This window comes from Lentinula edodes, assembly GCF_021015755.1.
Source record: "Lentinula edodes strain Le(Bin) 0899 ss11 chromosome Unknown C8R40scaffold_61, whole genome shotgun sequence".
Lineage (NCBI taxonomy): Eukaryota > Fungi > Basidiomycota > Agaricomycetes > Agaricales > Omphalotaceae > Lentinula > Lentinula edodes.
The window spans coordinates 147,422-165,184 of NW_025764367.1; the positions used below are offsets into that span (position 1 = coordinate 147,422).

The following is a 17,763-nucleotide window of genomic DNA, read 5'->3' on the forward strand; positions in this document are numbered from 1 at the left end:
ATTATGATTGAATTTTACCGCGGGTCAAAGCTGACTATACGAGTTCCTGTGATGAACTTAGGAAGGCCTCGAATTTATTCCTCGAAATCAAAGGTAAACCTTTATATTTTTCCCACGAAGTAAATCGGTATCCCTAAATTAGTGGTATGCGCAAAGTTCGGTAATAATACACTATGGGTCACTGGGTCAATACGGATGACAGCACGCACCATACGAGAATGTTCAGAAATGGAGGGACAAAGAATAGCATAAACAGCATAAACAGGAAATCGTCAGAGCATACTAACTTAACGAACAGAAGCGAACCATAGTCGCAGAGAGAGAACACATTATTCAGCAGGTGAACAGAAAGCGAGCAATACATACACGAACATAGACAAAGAACTTGGGCGTCGAGTCAAAATCGAGGTAAAGTAAGAAAAGTAGATCTGCGCCTGACCGGCGATTGTGCTTTGTGCTCAATGCCCAGCCAAAGCAGGGAATGCCTGCCCGCTTGTTCGCAGACGCGTAGCGTCTGAGGTCAGCGGACTCAACAGTGTTCTACCTTGAGGTGCTTGAAGGTGTGGAAGCTGCTGCTGCTGCCCAAGGTAACAAAGCGGGGGTAGAGAGGAGCTCACTGCCATCCCAGGCCGAATTGCCGCGTTTAGCATAGACAAAGCAGGGGAATGATATTGTCGTACGCGTTCCTGCTGCTGCTGCCGGTGAAGTTGTCTTAATGCTGACTCCGAGCTCGGGTTCGGGTCAGGTTGCGGATTCGCTGCATTTGGCCATATTCTAGTTACATTCATCACATCTTGAGTGGATGGACTCTGAGCTGGATGGGAACTTGACAGAGCGGAAGTTGGCGAATCGGATGTTGTACTAGATGGGTAGCTCATTCTCGTAGAGAGAGCTCCAAACTTCAAGGGGGTCGGAGACTGAGTGAATGGCCCGTAGCTCGTCGGGTATGGTGATGGTGGAACCCGGGTATTGGGGGAATCTGTATTCAGGAGAGTGGGGATATACATGGAGCCATATGAAGCACGTTTATGATTCAGATTATGCCTTGAGTTCATTGTCGATGCCGTGTACGGAGCTGCTAGCGCTATATACATCATTGGATTAATATATCGGAGTACCCCAAAGCGGAGATAACTTGCCTTTTGAATGACGCGAAATGTTCAAACTTCCTTCAAACCCAAGTTCCCTCACCGAATGCAAAGAATTCTCATTCTCTAATTGGTGACTCGGCGGATCACGAGTATATCCTGTGCGAAAGGGTATTTCACGATTATAGCTCCTAGAAGTAGGCGAGATCGGACGATCTGAACGAAAAAGACACAAAAATTAAATTAAATCGGGCGTCCAATGACTTTCTGAATATATTCTAACGCTCACTATCATCTGCATGAAAGCTGAATCTTGGCTTTTTGTACGACGGATTGTACGTTCCTGAATCGAGAGACCGACCATGGAATGAGTTTGCGAGACACTCAGAGTCGTAGACAGGAAGTGGATTTGTGAGGGAAGCGTTGCTTTCGTAGCCGGAGTCGTAACTGCCATCGCGCTGCTGCTTCGTTTCCACCTGCTTCGGACCAAAATTTGGAAAGAAGGATATAGTATTCGGAAGCGTTGCTGGTAGGTCAACATGTGTACGCTGGAACTCGGTTTCGACTGGGGTCGAGAAGCCCGACCGACTCGCAACTTCTGATGATAAGAGCGACTCGGAGGGAGAGAAGATCATCGGAGATTCTGGATCTTCTCTCGGAGTCGCCTCGAGGATACTGTCTTCAGGATCAGTAATATCCAAGGAACCCTCTACATCACCTAGCACAATGAGCTGTGGTAGCTCTCCCTCTAAACCACTCCTATAATCATCGAGTTGCCACTCGAATATTAGTGGCTCTTCATCTAGAGGCTTGGCTATCTCACCACACCATGTGACGACTGGATCCAAATCACTGCAATCGCTAATGTCCGATTTCAAATCTTTGCCATTGCTAGTAAAGATTGAGAATGGATTTAATCTGAACGACCGCATCATCTGCCTCATATCATCACAAGCTTGCGTGGCCCGCAATGGGACTTCGGTAGGAGGAGCAAGGGCCTGAGATAATAGCAACTGCGATTCGAGCTCGGCCTGCGTTGGCGACGAACATGGTTCTGGGGAAGATGAAGACGACCGCTTGGTAACCAATGACGAAGGCAGTAGTGGCTCTATAATGAATTTAGGAGAGTCTGGCTCTTCTTTCTTGACGAATGGAGATGAGAACGTATATGGTGTAGAAATAGCGGGAGATGGTGAAGATGATGAGCTACCCCACCATGTAGAGCTAGCTAGAGATAAAGAGGGAGAAACAAAAGAAATATTGCTCTCGTTCGCGGAAGGTGCAGAAGTCAGTGCCGACTGTGAATGGGGGACATAAGAACCAACGTCGACACGTAGTGTGTTCTTGATAATGTTCTGTGAGGCGGGAGCACTACAATTTGAGGCACGAAAGGCCGTGTTAAACGGCTGAACCTCCCAGGACTGACGAGGCGATGAGGTTAACGTGTGTTCAGATCTACGCGATCGGTGGGAGTTGTGCCAGCGTTCAGTTGTCGGCGCCGATATATTGTCACGACCAAAATCGAAAGAGTAGGCCGAATTCGGAGATGTCATTGGCGGAAATGGTTTTCCAACAAGGTCATACTGCGTTGACATTGAGCCTATATCCCGGCTCGGTTCAGAGAATTGTGACCGAAGGCCAAAAAAGTAATTTACCTTCTTTGCAAGAGAATGTCGAAATGAGAATAACAAAAAAGTAACAAATTGCTGGACAAGATGACGAGGAAACCTGTGGCAGAGCGTTATTAAGTAGTACTCTGCAAGTTCCAGCGCCGGAATAAAGATCAAATACTTTCCGAGGATCATGCACTTCCTTACAGAATTTTAGTTTGTAGCCTCTTCAGATCGCCGTATGCCAGGGCGAAAGCTTTGGTCAATCAACAACTAGAATCCCACTCAATCCCCTCAGTACCATCTCTATGGGTCTCGTTGACCAGCAATGACCCTTATTAAAACCCAAGGTCTCCCGCGTCCTTGCCCTACAAGGAAATGCTCTTGAATGGATCCGCATAGAAGTGATGGCTTCTACGCCGCATGTGTTCTGTATCAAGAGAAGAGCACATCCTGGCGAAATCGGCACGGGCCACGGAAGCCCTGTTTTGAAGCTCCGATACCGTGCCGCAGCTGATCATTGAAGGACTTAGTCTTCACTTCAGTGTATTTCTCCAGCTTCCCTCGATATGTAATACTCTTCACCTAGGACCCACGTTTCATTATCGATAATTCATCTTCTCTCATCTGACATAGAGACTCTCGAATACTCCATTGAATGGAAGGTTCCCATAAACTCAAATAGAAAATTCAAAGACTCTTGGGATTCGCTCATCCACAAAGGATCCACGACCACAGGTCAAAACCAGGTTCACCTAAGCGCCACTCAATATCCCAAGAGACAACATGATATTCTAGACAAACCCACTAACTCTGCATCTAGCTCTAGCACTGGGATTCTAGTATTATCGAATGACGAAATCATAATCAAGGGCAATACTTTCAGAAATTTCCAATGTCCATTCTCCCGGTTCCAGGGAACTCCAGAGAGCCCGCATTAGAGCTTATTAGCAGTACACAGCAAAGTCACTCTACGTTGAAAAGATCCCCGATCCTCTTAAAAAGCCAGCAGCTCCACTCACTTAGAAATGTATATGGAGAGCTCCACCTATCGAATTTTCGAGTATATGCTTGGCAGTTTTCTGTCCAAGAAAAGTAGTTTGGCGTGCTTTGCTAATAAGCTCTATTCTATAATATTTCATCAGCAGAAATTCAACTTCACGAACTCGTACGGCTATCAGACATGCGCATATATTCATACTTTCATACTCAGGTAAAACGGCCTGCACTCCGAGAATCAAGGATCGGCTGCAAAAGAAGATAGTTATGAAAGCCTATCATCTTGAGTATGTAAGTAATCCCCGTATTTTTTTTGAATTTACTTGAAGACCGCATACAAACAAAGCGCTTTTTGCACTGTAGTAGAGTGGCAGCGTAACACTTGCCATCGAACACCACCGGTCTCATGCTCTGAAGATCCAGCACATTCAATTACTCAATCTGTTCATGATAAGAGGCACTATATACTACCTGATTCAGCCTAGCGATTCAACACTGCCAGTGCGTAGCAAAGGTTCACTTTCCATCCTTTCTCTTACGTGCATCAACAACCGGCATCTATCAGGCTATCTAAGTGATAGATATGAATCCCGCCGTCCACTCAAAGATTAGCGATCGGGGTTAAGTACTGTAAACGTATTCGAGACCCGACGAGCCTCGAAATATTGTGATGGTAATGCATACTAACATCATGAAACTTGTATGTTTAACTGTACCCGACCTATCCAGCACAGTTTCTCTCGTCACTTTCTGAATGGATCGTCATCCTCCGGTGTATAATCGCGTAACATCTTCTGTGTTCTTAAAATGGCTCTACGCGGCCACTGCTCTATGAACACCACGATGACATCGGGCTAGTACCTTGTTGGAGTATGTAGACTTTCAAGTCCGTGATCATATGTCTCGTTTGCCGTTGAGTATATAGCTACTGTAGAGGTCTGGAAGGTCTTAAAGCCTTTAATGACGATAGAGAGAGCGATAAACACACCAGTTCTCAGGACCCCCGAGTGATTGGAAAAGCCAAAAATTGCAATTATCTCCCTTCACGTTGGCTCTTAACAAGTGAGCCACATACGTAGAAATATCGCACTGTCTAGACCGTGATCTCATTCTGGGCACTTTGTTGAGAACCAGACGTCTAAAAGCGCACTAGTCCTACTCGTGGCGAGCTGCGAGAACCTGAGGACCAATGGAATGTGGGGGGTTGAACATTCGATTATCCCCGCCGGTTATCAAGTATAACCTGCGTCAGTTTGAAGCTCTTGGATCTACATCAGCAGAACTGTATCCTATGATTCGAAAGGCATACAAGGCGCAGGCTGCTACTGTGGCTACCGAAATACATCAGGGACCTGTATATCATCGACTGTGTTACAAATGAGAATCACACTCAAGCAGTCTCCTCCCTCACCCATTCCACACGCCATAATATCAAAACCCAAAGCGGGAAAGTGACCGCCCGATGCGACAGGAAAAAATTAAACTTCGAAGAGACTCCCCACAGGTGTCAAGGCGGAGATGTTTATACGTTGGTACTAACATCGGGATTACGATAACGGACAGGCCCACGACAAGCAAGGTTTTTGTCCCTTAGGCCAACTAGTAGTGTCAAGGTGAGAATGTTTAGTCGATATCCATTTATTTATGCATTACATGAAATGCATTCTAGACGTGCACTGACGATGTCTGAGTCAAAGAACGCAGAGATTTTCTGGTGACGTCGAAACTGGTTGTCCTCACTTTTTTTTCGCTGGAACTTGAAAGTTTCATCCAGGTGGGGACCCATGCATTCCCAAATCGCCTGCCTTTGTTGGTCAGCACAGAAAAAAGACTTTGCAAACCTGGCTATCTGGCTAAAGAACTTGAACTTGAAAAGTGGAAAGCGAATGTGAATCAGTAGCGGTTGAATTATGACAACCTCCGAGGACCATAGTATATAACGTCGATCGAGTCAACAGATCGTACTGTTTTTTTTCAGTGTCAGGCTTCAAGTTTCAAAAGCGAGGGTGGCAGCCGTCAATTTGAAGCACAGGAGAAAGAATGGGCAATTATCAACCATGAGTTTGCCCCAGTGTAAGCGAGTACAATTACATTGTAAATGGAGAGTACCTAGAATCCACGGCACAGCATATGATGGAATCAGATTTCAGTATATCGATGGCAGAAAAAGGGCTCGATAGCTTTATATGTGCTATTCTCATGCCAGGGGGAACATTCAGTGGATCACTCAGAGAAACGTTGCGATGTTCTGAAAGTTCACACTGTTTGGGTAACTTCAATAAAGTTGTATGTTGCTGTATTCATAGAACTTGAAGAACACACGCACGAACCATGCGTAGCCACTAAATCTTGTCCAATGATAAACCGCTCGAAAAACAGTTCTTTCTCCTGAATGACCACGTCTCAGGTTATATCAGAATTCGAACAAAAGTCAAGACAGACAGACCATATGAACTAGGGCGTACGTACTTATTTTTGGCTTCAGGTTTTTTTCGCCAGGCTTGTAGATGTGCTTGAAGATCTCCTGTCAATGAGCCATTCGAGTAAAAGTCTCAATGTTTGGCTGGTACAATCGATAAGCAGATAAAGTTCATTCATAATTTTGTACTCGCTACCTTCGAAATCCCGGAAATTCCATATAATTGTTTCCTTTTCAAGCTACTTTTATTATTCACGAGCGTAGAGCTCGAACTCCCAAGGAAGTTTTTGGCCAGGTCCTCCGTCGCCGAACCACACTCTACGAAGCCTACAAGTAGAGTAAATTTTAATATAGCAGACATGTGAGTACTGTCCGGCCGGAGATAAGACTTGAGCATGCAAAAAGTCATCCTCAGTGGAATCTGATGTGTGTTCGATAAGATTTGTATTCGTGAAATGGGGAAAGAAGGTTGGAAGGTGAAGGTTAACCGTCGACCAGGCAGTCAACTGCGTTGAATCTGAAGGAAAAGAGAAAGGAAGATGAAGGAGGGGAAGGCCATTGGAATCTGCGGGAACTTTGAGTCGTGGTTGTTTCTATATTTCGAGATTGATAAATCGAAGAAAGAGAAGAATTGGCGACATACTTGGAAGGTTGAGAACCGGATGATACCTTTTCTCCCAACACGGTCAGCGATGCCAACTTCAAAACTCCATTCCCGACTCATATTGCGAACTTGCAGATGGAGCCATGAGTGTTTCAAGCCTAACTCGGTGCGATATTGAGCTGGACATTGAATATACGTTTTTGGTAGCAATGGTGATTGTATGTGAAGCACTGTCTGGTCCAGCAGAAAACCTGACTGGCTAGAATGGGGAGATACAAGAGTAACAGTGCCCTCTGGTTGAGGTTCGGATGAACGATCGTTCAGCAGTCCTATGAACGCGTCGGAAGGGAGCGATTCGTCACAATGTATGGAGAAAAGCTGCAGTTGATTGGAGCCGGTGGAAGAAAAAAGAGATACTTGTTCTGATTGCACAACAGCAGAGAACATTTCCAGAGATTTCTAACCGCCAATAGGGCGCTTAAGAGGATCGGTACATTATTACATCAAGCGCTCTATTTATTTGTACGTAAGTGATTTCTCAAAGGCCCTTGGCAATAAGAACCTCCATCTCGTATTGTACACTCGAAAGCATATCCCTCAAACCTAGTTTAGGACTCCAACCGATTGCCTTCGAGCGCGTGGACAAGCAGCGACAATTGCTTCCAAAAAAGGGTGCAAATTGCTGATTGAAAGGGCAACATTGAGATAGAGATTACATTGCAAAGTGAACTCAACATACCCCGAAAAACTTGTCGAGCTCCTCCTGCGTGAAAGATGATGGCTCAGCGTTGGTCCCTCTGTTCAGCGCGACAAGGCCTTGCGACAGACTGGTAGCCAGCTGATTCATGGAATATTCTTCATAACCAGCATTGTAGTATCCTTCTCTTCCATGCCCTGCTTTAGGATGCTTGTTCTGAATGGCATCGTACAGCAAGCTATAAAGTTCGCCCACTAATCATGGGAGAAGGGTCAGGGTTCGTGAAATGAGGCAGACGTTCGAAACTTACGCTCATGAATTTCAACTATAGGCCATACGTTCTTGCCTTCGGTCAACATTCCACCCCTACCACGGGCCAGAGCAGCTCGTGCAGAATAGGGAATTTGTACCGAATGGGGATTCGAAATCTTGGCGTCAAAGAGTAGTCCTGTACTAATTCCCCAGACGGTCGAGGGAAGTATAATGTAGCTGCGCACATAACCTGAAACGAATCGTTTACAGGATTGTCATGAACTCAAAAGAAAGTTCGAGACAAACCCTCGGCATCCCCAGCGACAATCGCTAAATCAACCGGACGATGGGGGGCAGTGGGCGAAATGGTCTCGATTTGTTCGGGATTTCCGTCGTCAAAAAGTTCCGAATTGGCATGCTTGCCACCTACAAAGTCCACATACACACCTAATACAAGCACTATTAGTATCGCACTTTGAGACGACCCTTGGAGCTCACCAGTCCCCGACTAGGGAAAATTAGAAAGTGTACTCTTGTCAGTTGCCGAGTCACCTCCGAAAACGTCTGGTGCTTAAGCTCACTGTTTGAATGAAAGTAGGGGGGATCCCCGTCATTTCGTATCGTTTTTTGAGCCCTCTAAGAGTGCTTTCTGCGGCATCAAGGCTGTCACAATCCGCCTGCCAGTACACAGTCTAGCTTAAACATTATCAGATATTATAGGAATGTTGCTCACGGTCGCGATAACAACATCTACTTGAGATGTCAATTCCTCCATGAGCCCAGCATCCGTATGGGATCCAATGAATACAGTGACACCCAAATTTAAATCCTGAATACTCTTGGCCTTCTCATGACTTCGAACAAGAAGTCGTATATCGAAAGATGATATGTCCGGACGTCGTAGAAAACGAGTCAAAACTGTTCCACCTATATATCCTGTAGATGGCGTTAGAATAGGGGTAGCAAAAGTTACGCGTGATGTTATCACCAGTGGCTCCGGTCAGAAGAAGGGGTACTTTGGTGGCCATGCTAATAGTAATGAAATCGTGCTTTAACGAAAGGCATTTAAAGCAAAAGCAGTTCATGGTAATCCATCGGCTTAGGCTTGCGTGTCTTGACTGTCGTCGCTTTGGTCATACGCCGAGAAAGACCAGATTAATCATTAAAGGGATTACTTGCGGAGATTTATATATTATTTATGTCCGACTCGACCGGTTTTCAGAGGGTAAGTATTAAGTAATTAATCGCCTAGCTTGAAGTTTTCCGGTTTACTAATACCTGGGTTGAAAGCTCCTTGAGAAGGTGGTGGAAGAATCACGGATGGTAATGGTATCCGGAGTATGGCTTGATGCCAATCAATATTTTGCCTGTCGGGCAATCACACGCTACGGGAGTTGAAAACCTGGAGTCTCCTGGAGTCTAACATTGTAGGTGAATAATAAGGGTGGGTGAGTGGGTTAATGAATTGTACTGCGAGTGACGATGAGAGACGAGGATGAGAAGTGTAACTAGTGCCTAATCGGGGTATCACTTATCTTAGCTTATTCTCTTGGAATCCACGGTATGTATGTCGCAGATAAAAGGTGGACAGCAGATATCGATACCTGGGAAAGGTCTCAATCCTTGAGAATTCAGGATGTCATTATACAGGAGTATAGCTGTTTTGCTAAAGCTACAATGCAATACACAAAAATTGTGGCAGAAGTGAACAACGTTCTGGACACAGCAAGGGAAAGTGCAGAGGAGACAATTCGAGACACATAAATACCATGTTCAATCCGAGTTGAACAGTACACGTGAGGGAGTCTGAGAAGCCATCGACACAAAGAACATAGAAGATCGAAAGAGGATACGAGGGATAGAAAGTTACTTGGCAAAATGACACTGAGCGATGAACGGAATGACAACATGTTCAAAAGTTTCAGAGGGGATGCGTGAAGCACCATTGGAGAACCGTGACGAGCGCAATTGCAACAACGATATACAAGATACTTTTCGAACAAACACAGATAGAGGAACAGACGAGAACATGACCCAACACAGGGAACCCAATGTGAGAGAATCGAATGAAAGACTAAGGACAAAAGAAGAAAATCTAGACTCTGGGTCAATTAGAGCATTCAACCACGAGCACACGGAGTGCCCTGGAGTATACGATGCTGTTGGACGTGCGACGAATTATTTTGATGGACAGCTCAGCGAGACAGCCCCTCTGTATTGCTGAATAGTCGCGTCCTTAGCAACATCACACCGGCAAAAGATTGACTCCAATCTCCCGAGGATGTGAATGCGGTTGGGCAATGACGATGGTCGGCCTGCGCAAATTCTTCGTTGCCTTTGGTGTAGTCCTTGCTGACGGTGACTCGGATGGGATAAGTTCTGATTTACCGAAACCGTCGCCAAGAGCCGCGGGGCTACTTAGCGGAGGCGGGCGCAACGAGGCATTGTGCAAGGAAGCCACCGTACATGCGCTGGAAGATACACAATTCGACGAAGAGCGTGCCGCATATTCCCCTGGAGCGCCCCACGACTTGCGATTCAACATCGATCTTTGTTTCCTCAACATGGGCTGAGCGCTAACTGCTGCTGCTCGGAGTCCAGCGTGTGGATCCTGAATATGAGTTGTGCCATATGAGCATGAGCCGCTTGTAGCCTCATTTGCACTACTGATAGTACTCGTAATCGAGCGCAGGTGGCCTCGCACGAATTGATGATCTTGGGATTGGCTACTGATACTGTCATTGCGTCCTCTGTTAGAGTTTCTGCCGATACGATCGACGCCGGTAATGTGGTCGTAGCCATCACCACTTGTGCGATACGAACTGGCTACACCATGACTTTCTCCACTGATGCTATTCCAGTCTGCAACAGACATATACTCCGAGTCTCCGGATACGGAGGACGAGGAAATATCCGAGCCGCTTTCGTAAGGCGAACTGAGCGATGAGTTGGAGAAAGAGGCTGAGGCTGAGGCCGAAGATGAGGAGGACGCGCTTCGACCTGCATGTTTACCACCCTCTTCATTAGTTGGTTGGGCGCGAGGAAGAGCCACATTTTGTGATGGAGGAGAGAGGCAGGATTGATCCTTCTGTTGGTTACTCCCTATTATGGCGGAAGAAGGCCAGACCAGAGTGGCACTGGTAGCTGTTGAGGTGGAACTGCGTGGGAGAAGAGAAGTTGCTATACGATCAAAATCTGGGCATTCCTGTGCAGTTTCCACGATATCTTGAGAGTTAACGTCCTTTTCTGGGCCGCCATCGTCCTCTCCTACAGGACTGTATTGTATACGATCGACATGCGAAATGTTCCGATAGGGATGGTGTTTCGGAAGTGCGAGCGGGAATGCTGTGAGATAGTCGTCTCTTCGTCTTCGAGTAGAAGAAGAGGATGTTGTGGATATCAGCGAAGTGGAGGACGATGCAGGGAGAAAGTCAGCTGAGTTCGTCTTTTCGGCCGTTTCGAGAACAGGTTTGACGTCAACTTGACGAGACTGCCAGAGTCGGAGATTGTCTTGGCATTGGTCCAGATGTGGTTGCAATTCTACAGACCATATAGAGTTAGGTCGTCGAGTTGACCTGGACGGACGGAATCGACGCTCACCTGGCACGGCCTCGACCATCAATTCGAGCAACGGTTTGGCAAATTTGTTGATGAAGAATACTTGACCGTCAGCTTCAGAACGAGGATCATCTGAACATGGATTAGTGCAGGGCAAGTCCATGTATTTCTCAAGCATCGCCTGCGATGTCCATTCGTCCATCAATGCCGCTGCCCAATGTTGCGAAACATGATATGGTCGGAACTAAACAAGTAATCAATTCAGTCTTGATATATGAGATCGTTTCTACAGTCTTACTCACTGGATTAGAGATGTCTGCACACTTCATGATACCTTGACACAATAGGACCTGCCGTCTCCAGAGCTGGCTTTCCCCTTCCTCGGCCTCGTTTTTGGATTGCGTTATCCCATCATCCACTAAGGCTTTGAAGTTCTCCATGAAATTCGTATGTACACTCATATCTGTTGCCAGCACCGTTTCAGATAAGAGTTTCCTCACGCTCTGGGTACTACCGTTTCCACCGCTGCCGCAGTTGTCGTCCAATAACGGACCTAAACCATAATGGCGCATGACCCGCAGTAGCAGGCTACAATGCATTTGTTCTAGAGCTGATTTTCCGTCATACACCATTGAGAGCGGCGTTTCCGCGTTACGCATGAACAGGTTTGTAAAACCCGGGTGAGCGACGTCGTGTCCGATAGCTGCTATGTAGACGACGAAAAGCTCCTTCATGCCAAGACAGGTTACGAGTGGCCCGGAATCGAATTTCCGAGCAGAAGTCCACGTCCGTTCAGGGTCCTCATCCAAAAGTATGGAAACGGGTGGAACCATACCAGCTGACCGTAGGAAGATGTAGGAGCATTGAAGAACGTCTAGTGCGTGTTCAAAGTTGTGATAGGTGTTTTCCCATCGATAGATTCGACGAAGATGGTGGATTAGAGGGTAGATCTGGTCCTCTATGAGTAGAGAGGCAAGGGAAGGGTGAGAGACAGTCACACGAGAGATGAATTCACCTACTGAGAGAAAGACCCACGGAATCCTGCATATGTTCTATCCGGAACAGGGCCTCGAACAGCATCATAGTACAAGCAAGTACTTCTTCATCTGGCAGCTTATGGGGTTCGAAGTTCCAACTATCGAGGGAGTGGATAAGACGAGTTCGGGTTTCGCTAGGAAGGTCTGTCGGTGCACTAGTAGTAAATTGTTAGCTCTGTAACAAATATGGATTAAAGAAGGAATTTTTTTTTACAACTCTGCGTCCCGTTCGTTAACAGCGTTTGAGGTCTCGTTATACATATCCGTCAAAAGTTCTGCGAAACGAGTTCTACGACGACTGATAAGCTTTTGTTGGTTGACAGAAGGGACTGCATAGAGACATACTGCATTTCGCCTGAGTATCCTAACCATCCATTCCCGGAGCCACTGCCCGCTGTAGCGAGATGAAGGCCGCCCAGATCGGCACTGCGAGGACGAACTTGCTTCATGCCAATAGCTGGACTAAGGACAAATATGTAGGTTGTGGGAGATAAAGTGTATATTGTTTTAAGTGGAAAACAGGTTGAGAGTGGAGGGGAGGGGTATCTTGATAATACAGTGAGGAAATAAGTACAAGGCAGAGATCCGGATGGTTGATGAAGAGGCTATCGCTTGCGTGTGAATATTTGAATTCCGACTTCGAATCGCGTGGCAATCGTTCCTTTGATATAAAGGGAAGGTCCAAGCGTCGAATCGTTTTGTTCAATTGCCGACGAAGCCACGTTTCAACTTCTTTCAAGCATTGCTATACATCCTGTACATTGTTGGAAACAAAAATCAATGTTAACAATAATTACTTCGTTTTTGACAAAAGAAAATTCAATGGTGTTTCTCAATTTTTTACACTCGCACTAAGCAGATAACGTCCGATTCATCGATGGAATCAGACGATCACGTTGATATTCTTAATGCCGTAGTCTTCGCAGCAAGACCAACAGCCTCTTGAGTTAGATTTCAATGTATACGAAGTTGAACAGAGTTGTGGTTACTTGTTCTGTGTTAGTCTCCAACACACGCGGCCAGGTGCGGTATATAAGTAATATCTCCGCGCTGATTGTCGTCCGACATGAGCAAGGTCACCCGACTACCTCCTCTTCTCGAATACCAATTGCTAATGAATTTTGGCGTTATGGTCATGAAAAAGAGCAGATATCGAGGTCATGACAGTGACTGGATAGACTGCAGTGTGTTTCGTTCAGGTAAAATATGATCATGCGATCATTCTTCAGGTTGACTCTTCGTAGTGTTGCCGGAAGGTGAGGTCAAGGGAGCTTGAGGGATGGACTGACGGACCTCAAGGCACCTTGAGGTCGTTTCCTTAAGGTAACCTCGAGGTCAGTAATCAAATTTCAAGCTTACAGTCATTCCCATGTCCTTTATACATCTGATGTCCTTTATACAGTAGCCCCGGAATGATGAACAGTGTCCCTTTTTGCCTTCGGAGTTGTGATATATCTTTGGAAAAATGCTTGATACATGATATCCGATACTTTGTCAGATGAAATTCCCTAAAGTTTGAGTTATGCTCGCTGTATAATGCCAAAATACACCAAAGTTGAATTTTATACAGCAAAATGCTGAACTAATAGATGACTTATGACTAGAAAAAAACTCCATGGGCAAGGTATGACAGTAAGGAGTACACTAGAACATGCAGATGGAACTACAGATGAATGTCATGTCCAGAAATTCTCGAAAACAGGTTTTGGATGCAAGGACGGAGCTGACCATGTCACATCACGCTTCCTAAAATGGGGCGCATGATCAGACAACTGCATTCAATTACATTGATTATCAATCACCCAGTATGTAAATCACTGTCAATGTGACCACTGTATAAAGGAGCCTGTATGGACTGATAACGAGTTTTTACACTGATAAGCTTGATCGCATGCATTCCTATCCTGCCTCTGCAAATTCTTAGAGCACATATGGTTCAGTATGATTTATACCTACTTTCTATCAAATCAGATTTGAAAACAATGCTTTGCTTGCCCATTCCGAGGTGCAACTAGATTTGACTGTATAAAGGAGGTGGGAATGACTGTAGTCAGGAGTATGGCAACACGGCACTCCGTTGTTGCTGTAACCTCGATGTCGTCTTTATAGATAGATAGATATATAGTTTGCCAAATTATACACACAACATTATCATTACTTGATATTAGCTATTATACGATGATTCTATAAGTTCAATGAGTTCGAGAATCTGACCAGAAGCAATCATTGAACGTAGTTCCGAAGGCTCAATATCAAGCATTGTTCCTCTGTCTTCTTCTTTCACCCGTGAAATCCAAGAGCTTGAAAAGTCGAGTCGATCCGAGTGATAGTTGTGTTTCAAGACCTGAAGCACTTCCATCATTTGCGATGATAAGTTTGAACGACGCAGGGTATCAGTTTCCTTGCCCGAAGAGAATGCGCGTTCGCATGGTACTGCTGACGCTTGTACGGGAAGCAAATCGAGCGCAATTCGGTACAAACATGGAAAATTGTGTTGATTCTAAGGTGATTGCTGAGCAAATTTGTAATGCATAAGAACGTCTGCTTACCAGATCCCAAAAACGGATTATATCAAAATCATTGAGCTCTGACTCGGCAAGTACACCCGTATCAATCCACCTGTGAAGTTCTTGCTGAACAAGTTCTTCTGCAGATGGTGCTTCGGAATCTGGCTCCTGTGAAGGCGGAGAGGAATTCGAGCTGACAGAACAAAGGCTGGCTGATTTGGTAAGTGAACTCTTCATCCGTTGCATTGCAAGCAGTCCCGCTCCTTGAGCACGAACAGATGAAGAAGTAATACCCAATACAGGATGTCGAGTAGCAGGGGGTTGGCTTGATGAAACCGGCATTGAACACCGGTATTCCAGCATCTGTTCATCATGTAAATGAATAGTAGATGGATAGAAGCAAGAATGTACATACTGAACTCTTGAGCCACTCCCGCGCTTGATCTGCATCGCTTCGAGGCCAATTCTCATTGATCCAATTGAGCTTCGTTGTGGGATTAATAGCTGATGCAAAGTCTGAGAATTGCAGATAATTAAAAAAGATAGGCCTTACCCATGGCAAGGGCGTAAATTCGAGTACCCCGAGCTTTGTCCACATATTCATGAAGCTTACGAAGAGATACTTCGATAATATGTGCTAGATTTGGAAGAGTGGATTTCATGAGTCCGAGCATTTCAATGAGACCCTCGTAAAGTGGAAGTACAATGGATAAAGTAGGAGTTTTCTCAGCAGAAGCGAGTTCCTGAATGGAGTGGAATAAGTAAAGATACTCCCGAATATCATTCAGAACTTGGATATCCACAGCGGAGAATAGCACTGTGTCTGAAAGCTTGGGATCATTTGTGATAAACCGCTCGATAGCCTGCTGGATGGATTAGAAATGTAGTTAAAAAGGATCCTGAGCCTTACTGGATAAAGCTCAAGAAAGCGGTCAACCATAAAAAAGGTAGAAGACCAACGGGTATCCACATCCCGCAGGAGAACGACTACACGTTCGAGAAGTCCATCCATATTGTCGTTGTCATCAGCACACTCATGCGCGCCATTCTTCTGCATCTCTTTGCACATGGACATGACAGTTTCCCGAAAGTCATCCCGGCGATTTCCTGATGCACGGCATAGCGTGATTATCTGGCGTACTCTCGATACGAGGTCACTTTCAAGTGACCTCCGGTAATCTTCAGTCTGGACTGGATTGTCATCAAGCCATGCATCAGTAATTTCATCACCTGAGACACCGTCGTTATCAGTCTCTCCTTCATTCAACGGAGGAAGTGAAGTGATGAATGACAGGCCTGTCTTCACAGCAATGTTGATTACATGAGGAAAGCACCTAATTGTATAACATGAATGCTGAATAGGACATAGTACAACAGAATGAACATACCGGATACGGTTTCCATCTCTGTGAAATGGTACATCACGTACAGTGAGCTCAAATTCAAGGGATGCCATCATAGTGTTATTGTTGGATGCATTGTCGAGTGTGATTTGGCCAATCTATTCCAGTAATCAAACGGAGAGAAAGCGAGATACAAGAGACACATACCCGATCAGAAATTCCTAGCTCTTCCAGAACGCTCAAGAAACTTTTTGCCATATTCGGTCCATCATGACTGCCCCGGACTTGACGGAAAGCAATCAGACGCGACTTCATTGTAAGGTGACCAGCTGCATCTTTCATCATATAGTGCACAGTAATGGCCATGAATCCCTTGAGAATACCATTGGTCCACATGTCAGAAGTGAATGATATTCGACCCAACGAAGCCTTAACAGACATGTTTCTCGTCAGAAATTCCATTGAAGGAAAAGGATTTACCTTCATTTCACGAGTCATTTCATGCCAATGTATCTCATACTGCTTCAGGATGAGCTCCGTCAGCTTTGTACGATGGGGAATATCTTTATCTTGTATGTCATGACCGATGTAAAGAAGGAGTTCACGGAGTTCAGGACAGTCGACTACATTTATTGACTGTATAGCAGAAAAATGAGACCATGTCATACCTGAGTCCAGTAGACAAAAACTCACTTGATCATCCACCGTAACCCAACGAACGACTTTCTCATGGAATGTTTCCAATAGAAATGGTTCTCTTTGGGTTGAGTGATAGTCATAATCATGGGATTGCGCACCAATCATATCATGACCTTTGAGCTTCTCTCTCAATACCGTTTCACGGTACAGCCCCCAATGCTCTTTCTGGAGATGGTCACGAATTCCGTCAGTTTGACCATCAGCATTCTTCCAAGCATGCCATTTGCCAATACCGCTGATGGTTTTCAGAAGTAAGTCAGTGAGTCAAAAACGAGATTCAGACTACTTACATGCAGAATCGGCATGCCAAGAACGGTGCATTTTGGACTTTCGGTCGTTTCTTATCCATCTTGTAATGAGGGAGAGGCGTTGATGGCTGCTGCTTCGAGTCGCAGGGACATACATTATACCAAACATCTGATGCAACATTAGTTGAACCTCGGCCTGTTTTCTTTGCCATTGCACGGAAGATTCGTGAATTTAGAGCCGGATTTTTGCTGGGAGAGGGTGGTCTCTGCGTATGATTTGGTATCGAGCCTACTCCACACACATCTGCAGTCACCATTGCGGAAAAGTGTGCTGGTGGCTCCGGTGTATCCAATGCTGAGTCATTTTCCTTTGCCAAAGTCGGAACTGCCATAGTCCGTCGACGCCGCCCGCCACGATTTCCCTGATTGCGTTTTCGTCTCTTGCGGGTGTCATCAACCTGCTCATTATCCGAGAGCTGGTCCGGAGAGGGCTCTGTAGGCAGTTGTTGAGGTGGATACCAAGGGAGTGATTGAAACAATCTTTCTTGAAAAAGTGGATCTGGTGATGGAACACTGGGTATTGAAGATGATGAAGATGGTGTGCTGAGGTGGTAAAGGTGCGAAGGTACTGCATGTGGACTTTTTGGAGGATAATGGACGTAAGGATATGGATATGGAAAAGCTGGAGGATGCTGAAAGGAT

At 45.5% G+C, this 17,763-nt stretch overlaps 6 protein-coding genes across 6 annotated transcripts; all 6 read right to left on the reverse strand.

Annotated features, from left to right (window-relative positions):
* Window positions 1–101: 101 nt before the first annotated feature.
* Window positions 102–3,143, reverse strand: C8R40DRAFT_1132795 (uncharacterized protein). Its single transcript, XM_046229250.1, has 4 exons — window positions 2,744–3,143; window positions 1,378–2,688; window positions 1,140–1,304; window positions 102–1,084 (listed from the first exon to the last, which is right to left on the reverse strand). Exons 2-4 carry the CDS (start codon window positions 2,681–2,683, stop codon window positions 459–461), a joined length of 2,097 nt encoding a protein of 698 aa, XP_046080046.1. The 5' UTR covers window positions 2,684–2,688; window positions 2,744–3,143; the 3' UTR covers window positions 102–458.
* A 3,102-nt stretch (window positions 3,144–6,245) lies between these two features.
* C8R40DRAFT_1260031 (uncharacterized protein) lies at window positions 6,246–7,180 on the reverse strand. Its single transcript, XM_046233809.1, has 2 exons — window positions 6,760–7,180; window positions 6,246–6,709 (listed from the first exon to the last, which is right to left on the reverse strand). Exons 1-2 carry the CDS (start codon window positions 7,165–7,167, stop codon window positions 6,365–6,367), a joined length of 753 nt encoding a protein of 250 aa, XP_046080047.1. The 5' UTR covers window positions 7,168–7,180; the 3' UTR covers window positions 6,246–6,364.
* A 78-nt stretch (window positions 7,181–7,258) lies between these two features.
* C8R40DRAFT_1177249 (NAD-binding protein) lies at window positions 7,259–8,697 on the reverse strand (the record flags this gene model as incomplete). The annotated part of the gene is made up of 8 exons (XM_046232646.1): window positions 7,259–7,402; window positions 7,460–7,671; window positions 7,728–7,919; window positions 7,976–8,116; window positions 8,168–8,177; window positions 8,251–8,361; window positions 8,403–8,605; window positions 8,658–8,697. The coding sequence occupies 8 exons, from the start codon at window positions 8,695–8,697 to the stop codon at window positions 7,259–7,261; spliced, it is 1,053 nt and encodes a 350-aa protein (XP_046080048.1).
* Window positions 8,698–9,914: 1,217 nt separating this feature from the next.
* On the reverse strand, window positions 9,915–12,713 carry C8R40DRAFT_1177250 (uncharacterized protein; the record flags this gene model as incomplete). Its single annotated transcript, XM_046232647.1, has 6 exons — window positions 9,915–11,209; window positions 11,270–11,471; window positions 11,530–12,185; window positions 12,247–12,419; window positions 12,479–12,553; window positions 12,610–12,713. The coding sequence occupies 6 exons, from the start codon at window positions 12,711–12,713 to the stop codon at window positions 9,915–9,917; spliced, it is 2,505 nt and encodes an 834-aa protein (XP_046080049.1).
* A 2,428-nt stretch (window positions 12,714–15,141) lies between these two features.
* On the reverse strand, window positions 15,142–16,272 carry C8R40DRAFT_1060729 (ribonuclease H-like domain-containing protein; the record flags this gene model as incomplete). The annotated part of the gene is made up of 4 exons (XM_046225372.1): window positions 15,142–15,275; window positions 15,325–15,634; window positions 15,682–15,957; window positions 16,147–16,272. Coding segments are annotated over 4 exons (846 nt in total), but the record flags the coding sequence as incomplete, so codon positions are not given.
* Window positions 16,273–16,411: 139 nt separating this feature from the next.
* On the reverse strand, window positions 16,412–16,714 carry C8R40DRAFT_1024714 (uncharacterized protein; the record flags this gene model as incomplete). The annotated part of the gene is made up of 2 exons (XM_046223062.1): window positions 16,412–16,543; window positions 16,595–16,714. Coding segments are annotated over 2 exons (252 nt in total), but the record flags the coding sequence as incomplete, so codon positions are not given.
* Window positions 16,715–17,763: the final 1,049 nt, after the last annotated feature.

Bases quoted from the DNA above. Each gene is read 5' to 3' on its own strand.
- C8R40DRAFT_1132795 (XM_046229250.1), bottom strand. From the start codon at position 2,683: ATGTCAACGCAGTATGACCTTGTTGGAAAACCATTTCCGCCAATGACA. The intron at 1,305-1,377 runs GTGAGCGTTAGA...TTTTTCGTTCAG, and splicing joins CAGCTTTCATGCAGATGATA to ATCGTCCGATCTCGCCTACT. The intron at 1,085-1,139 runs GCAAGTTATCTC...TGATGTATATAG, and splicing joins CATTTCGCGTCATTCAAAAG to CGCTAGCAGCTCCGTACACG.
- C8R40DRAFT_1260031 (XM_046233809.1), bottom strand. From the start codon at position 7,167: ATGTTCTCTGCTGTTGTGCAATCAGAACAAGTATCTCTTTTTTCTTCC. The intron at 6,710-6,759 runs GTATGTCGCCAA...CTCGAAATATAG, and splicing joins TCCGGTTCTCAACCTTCCAA to AAACAACCACGACTCAAAGT.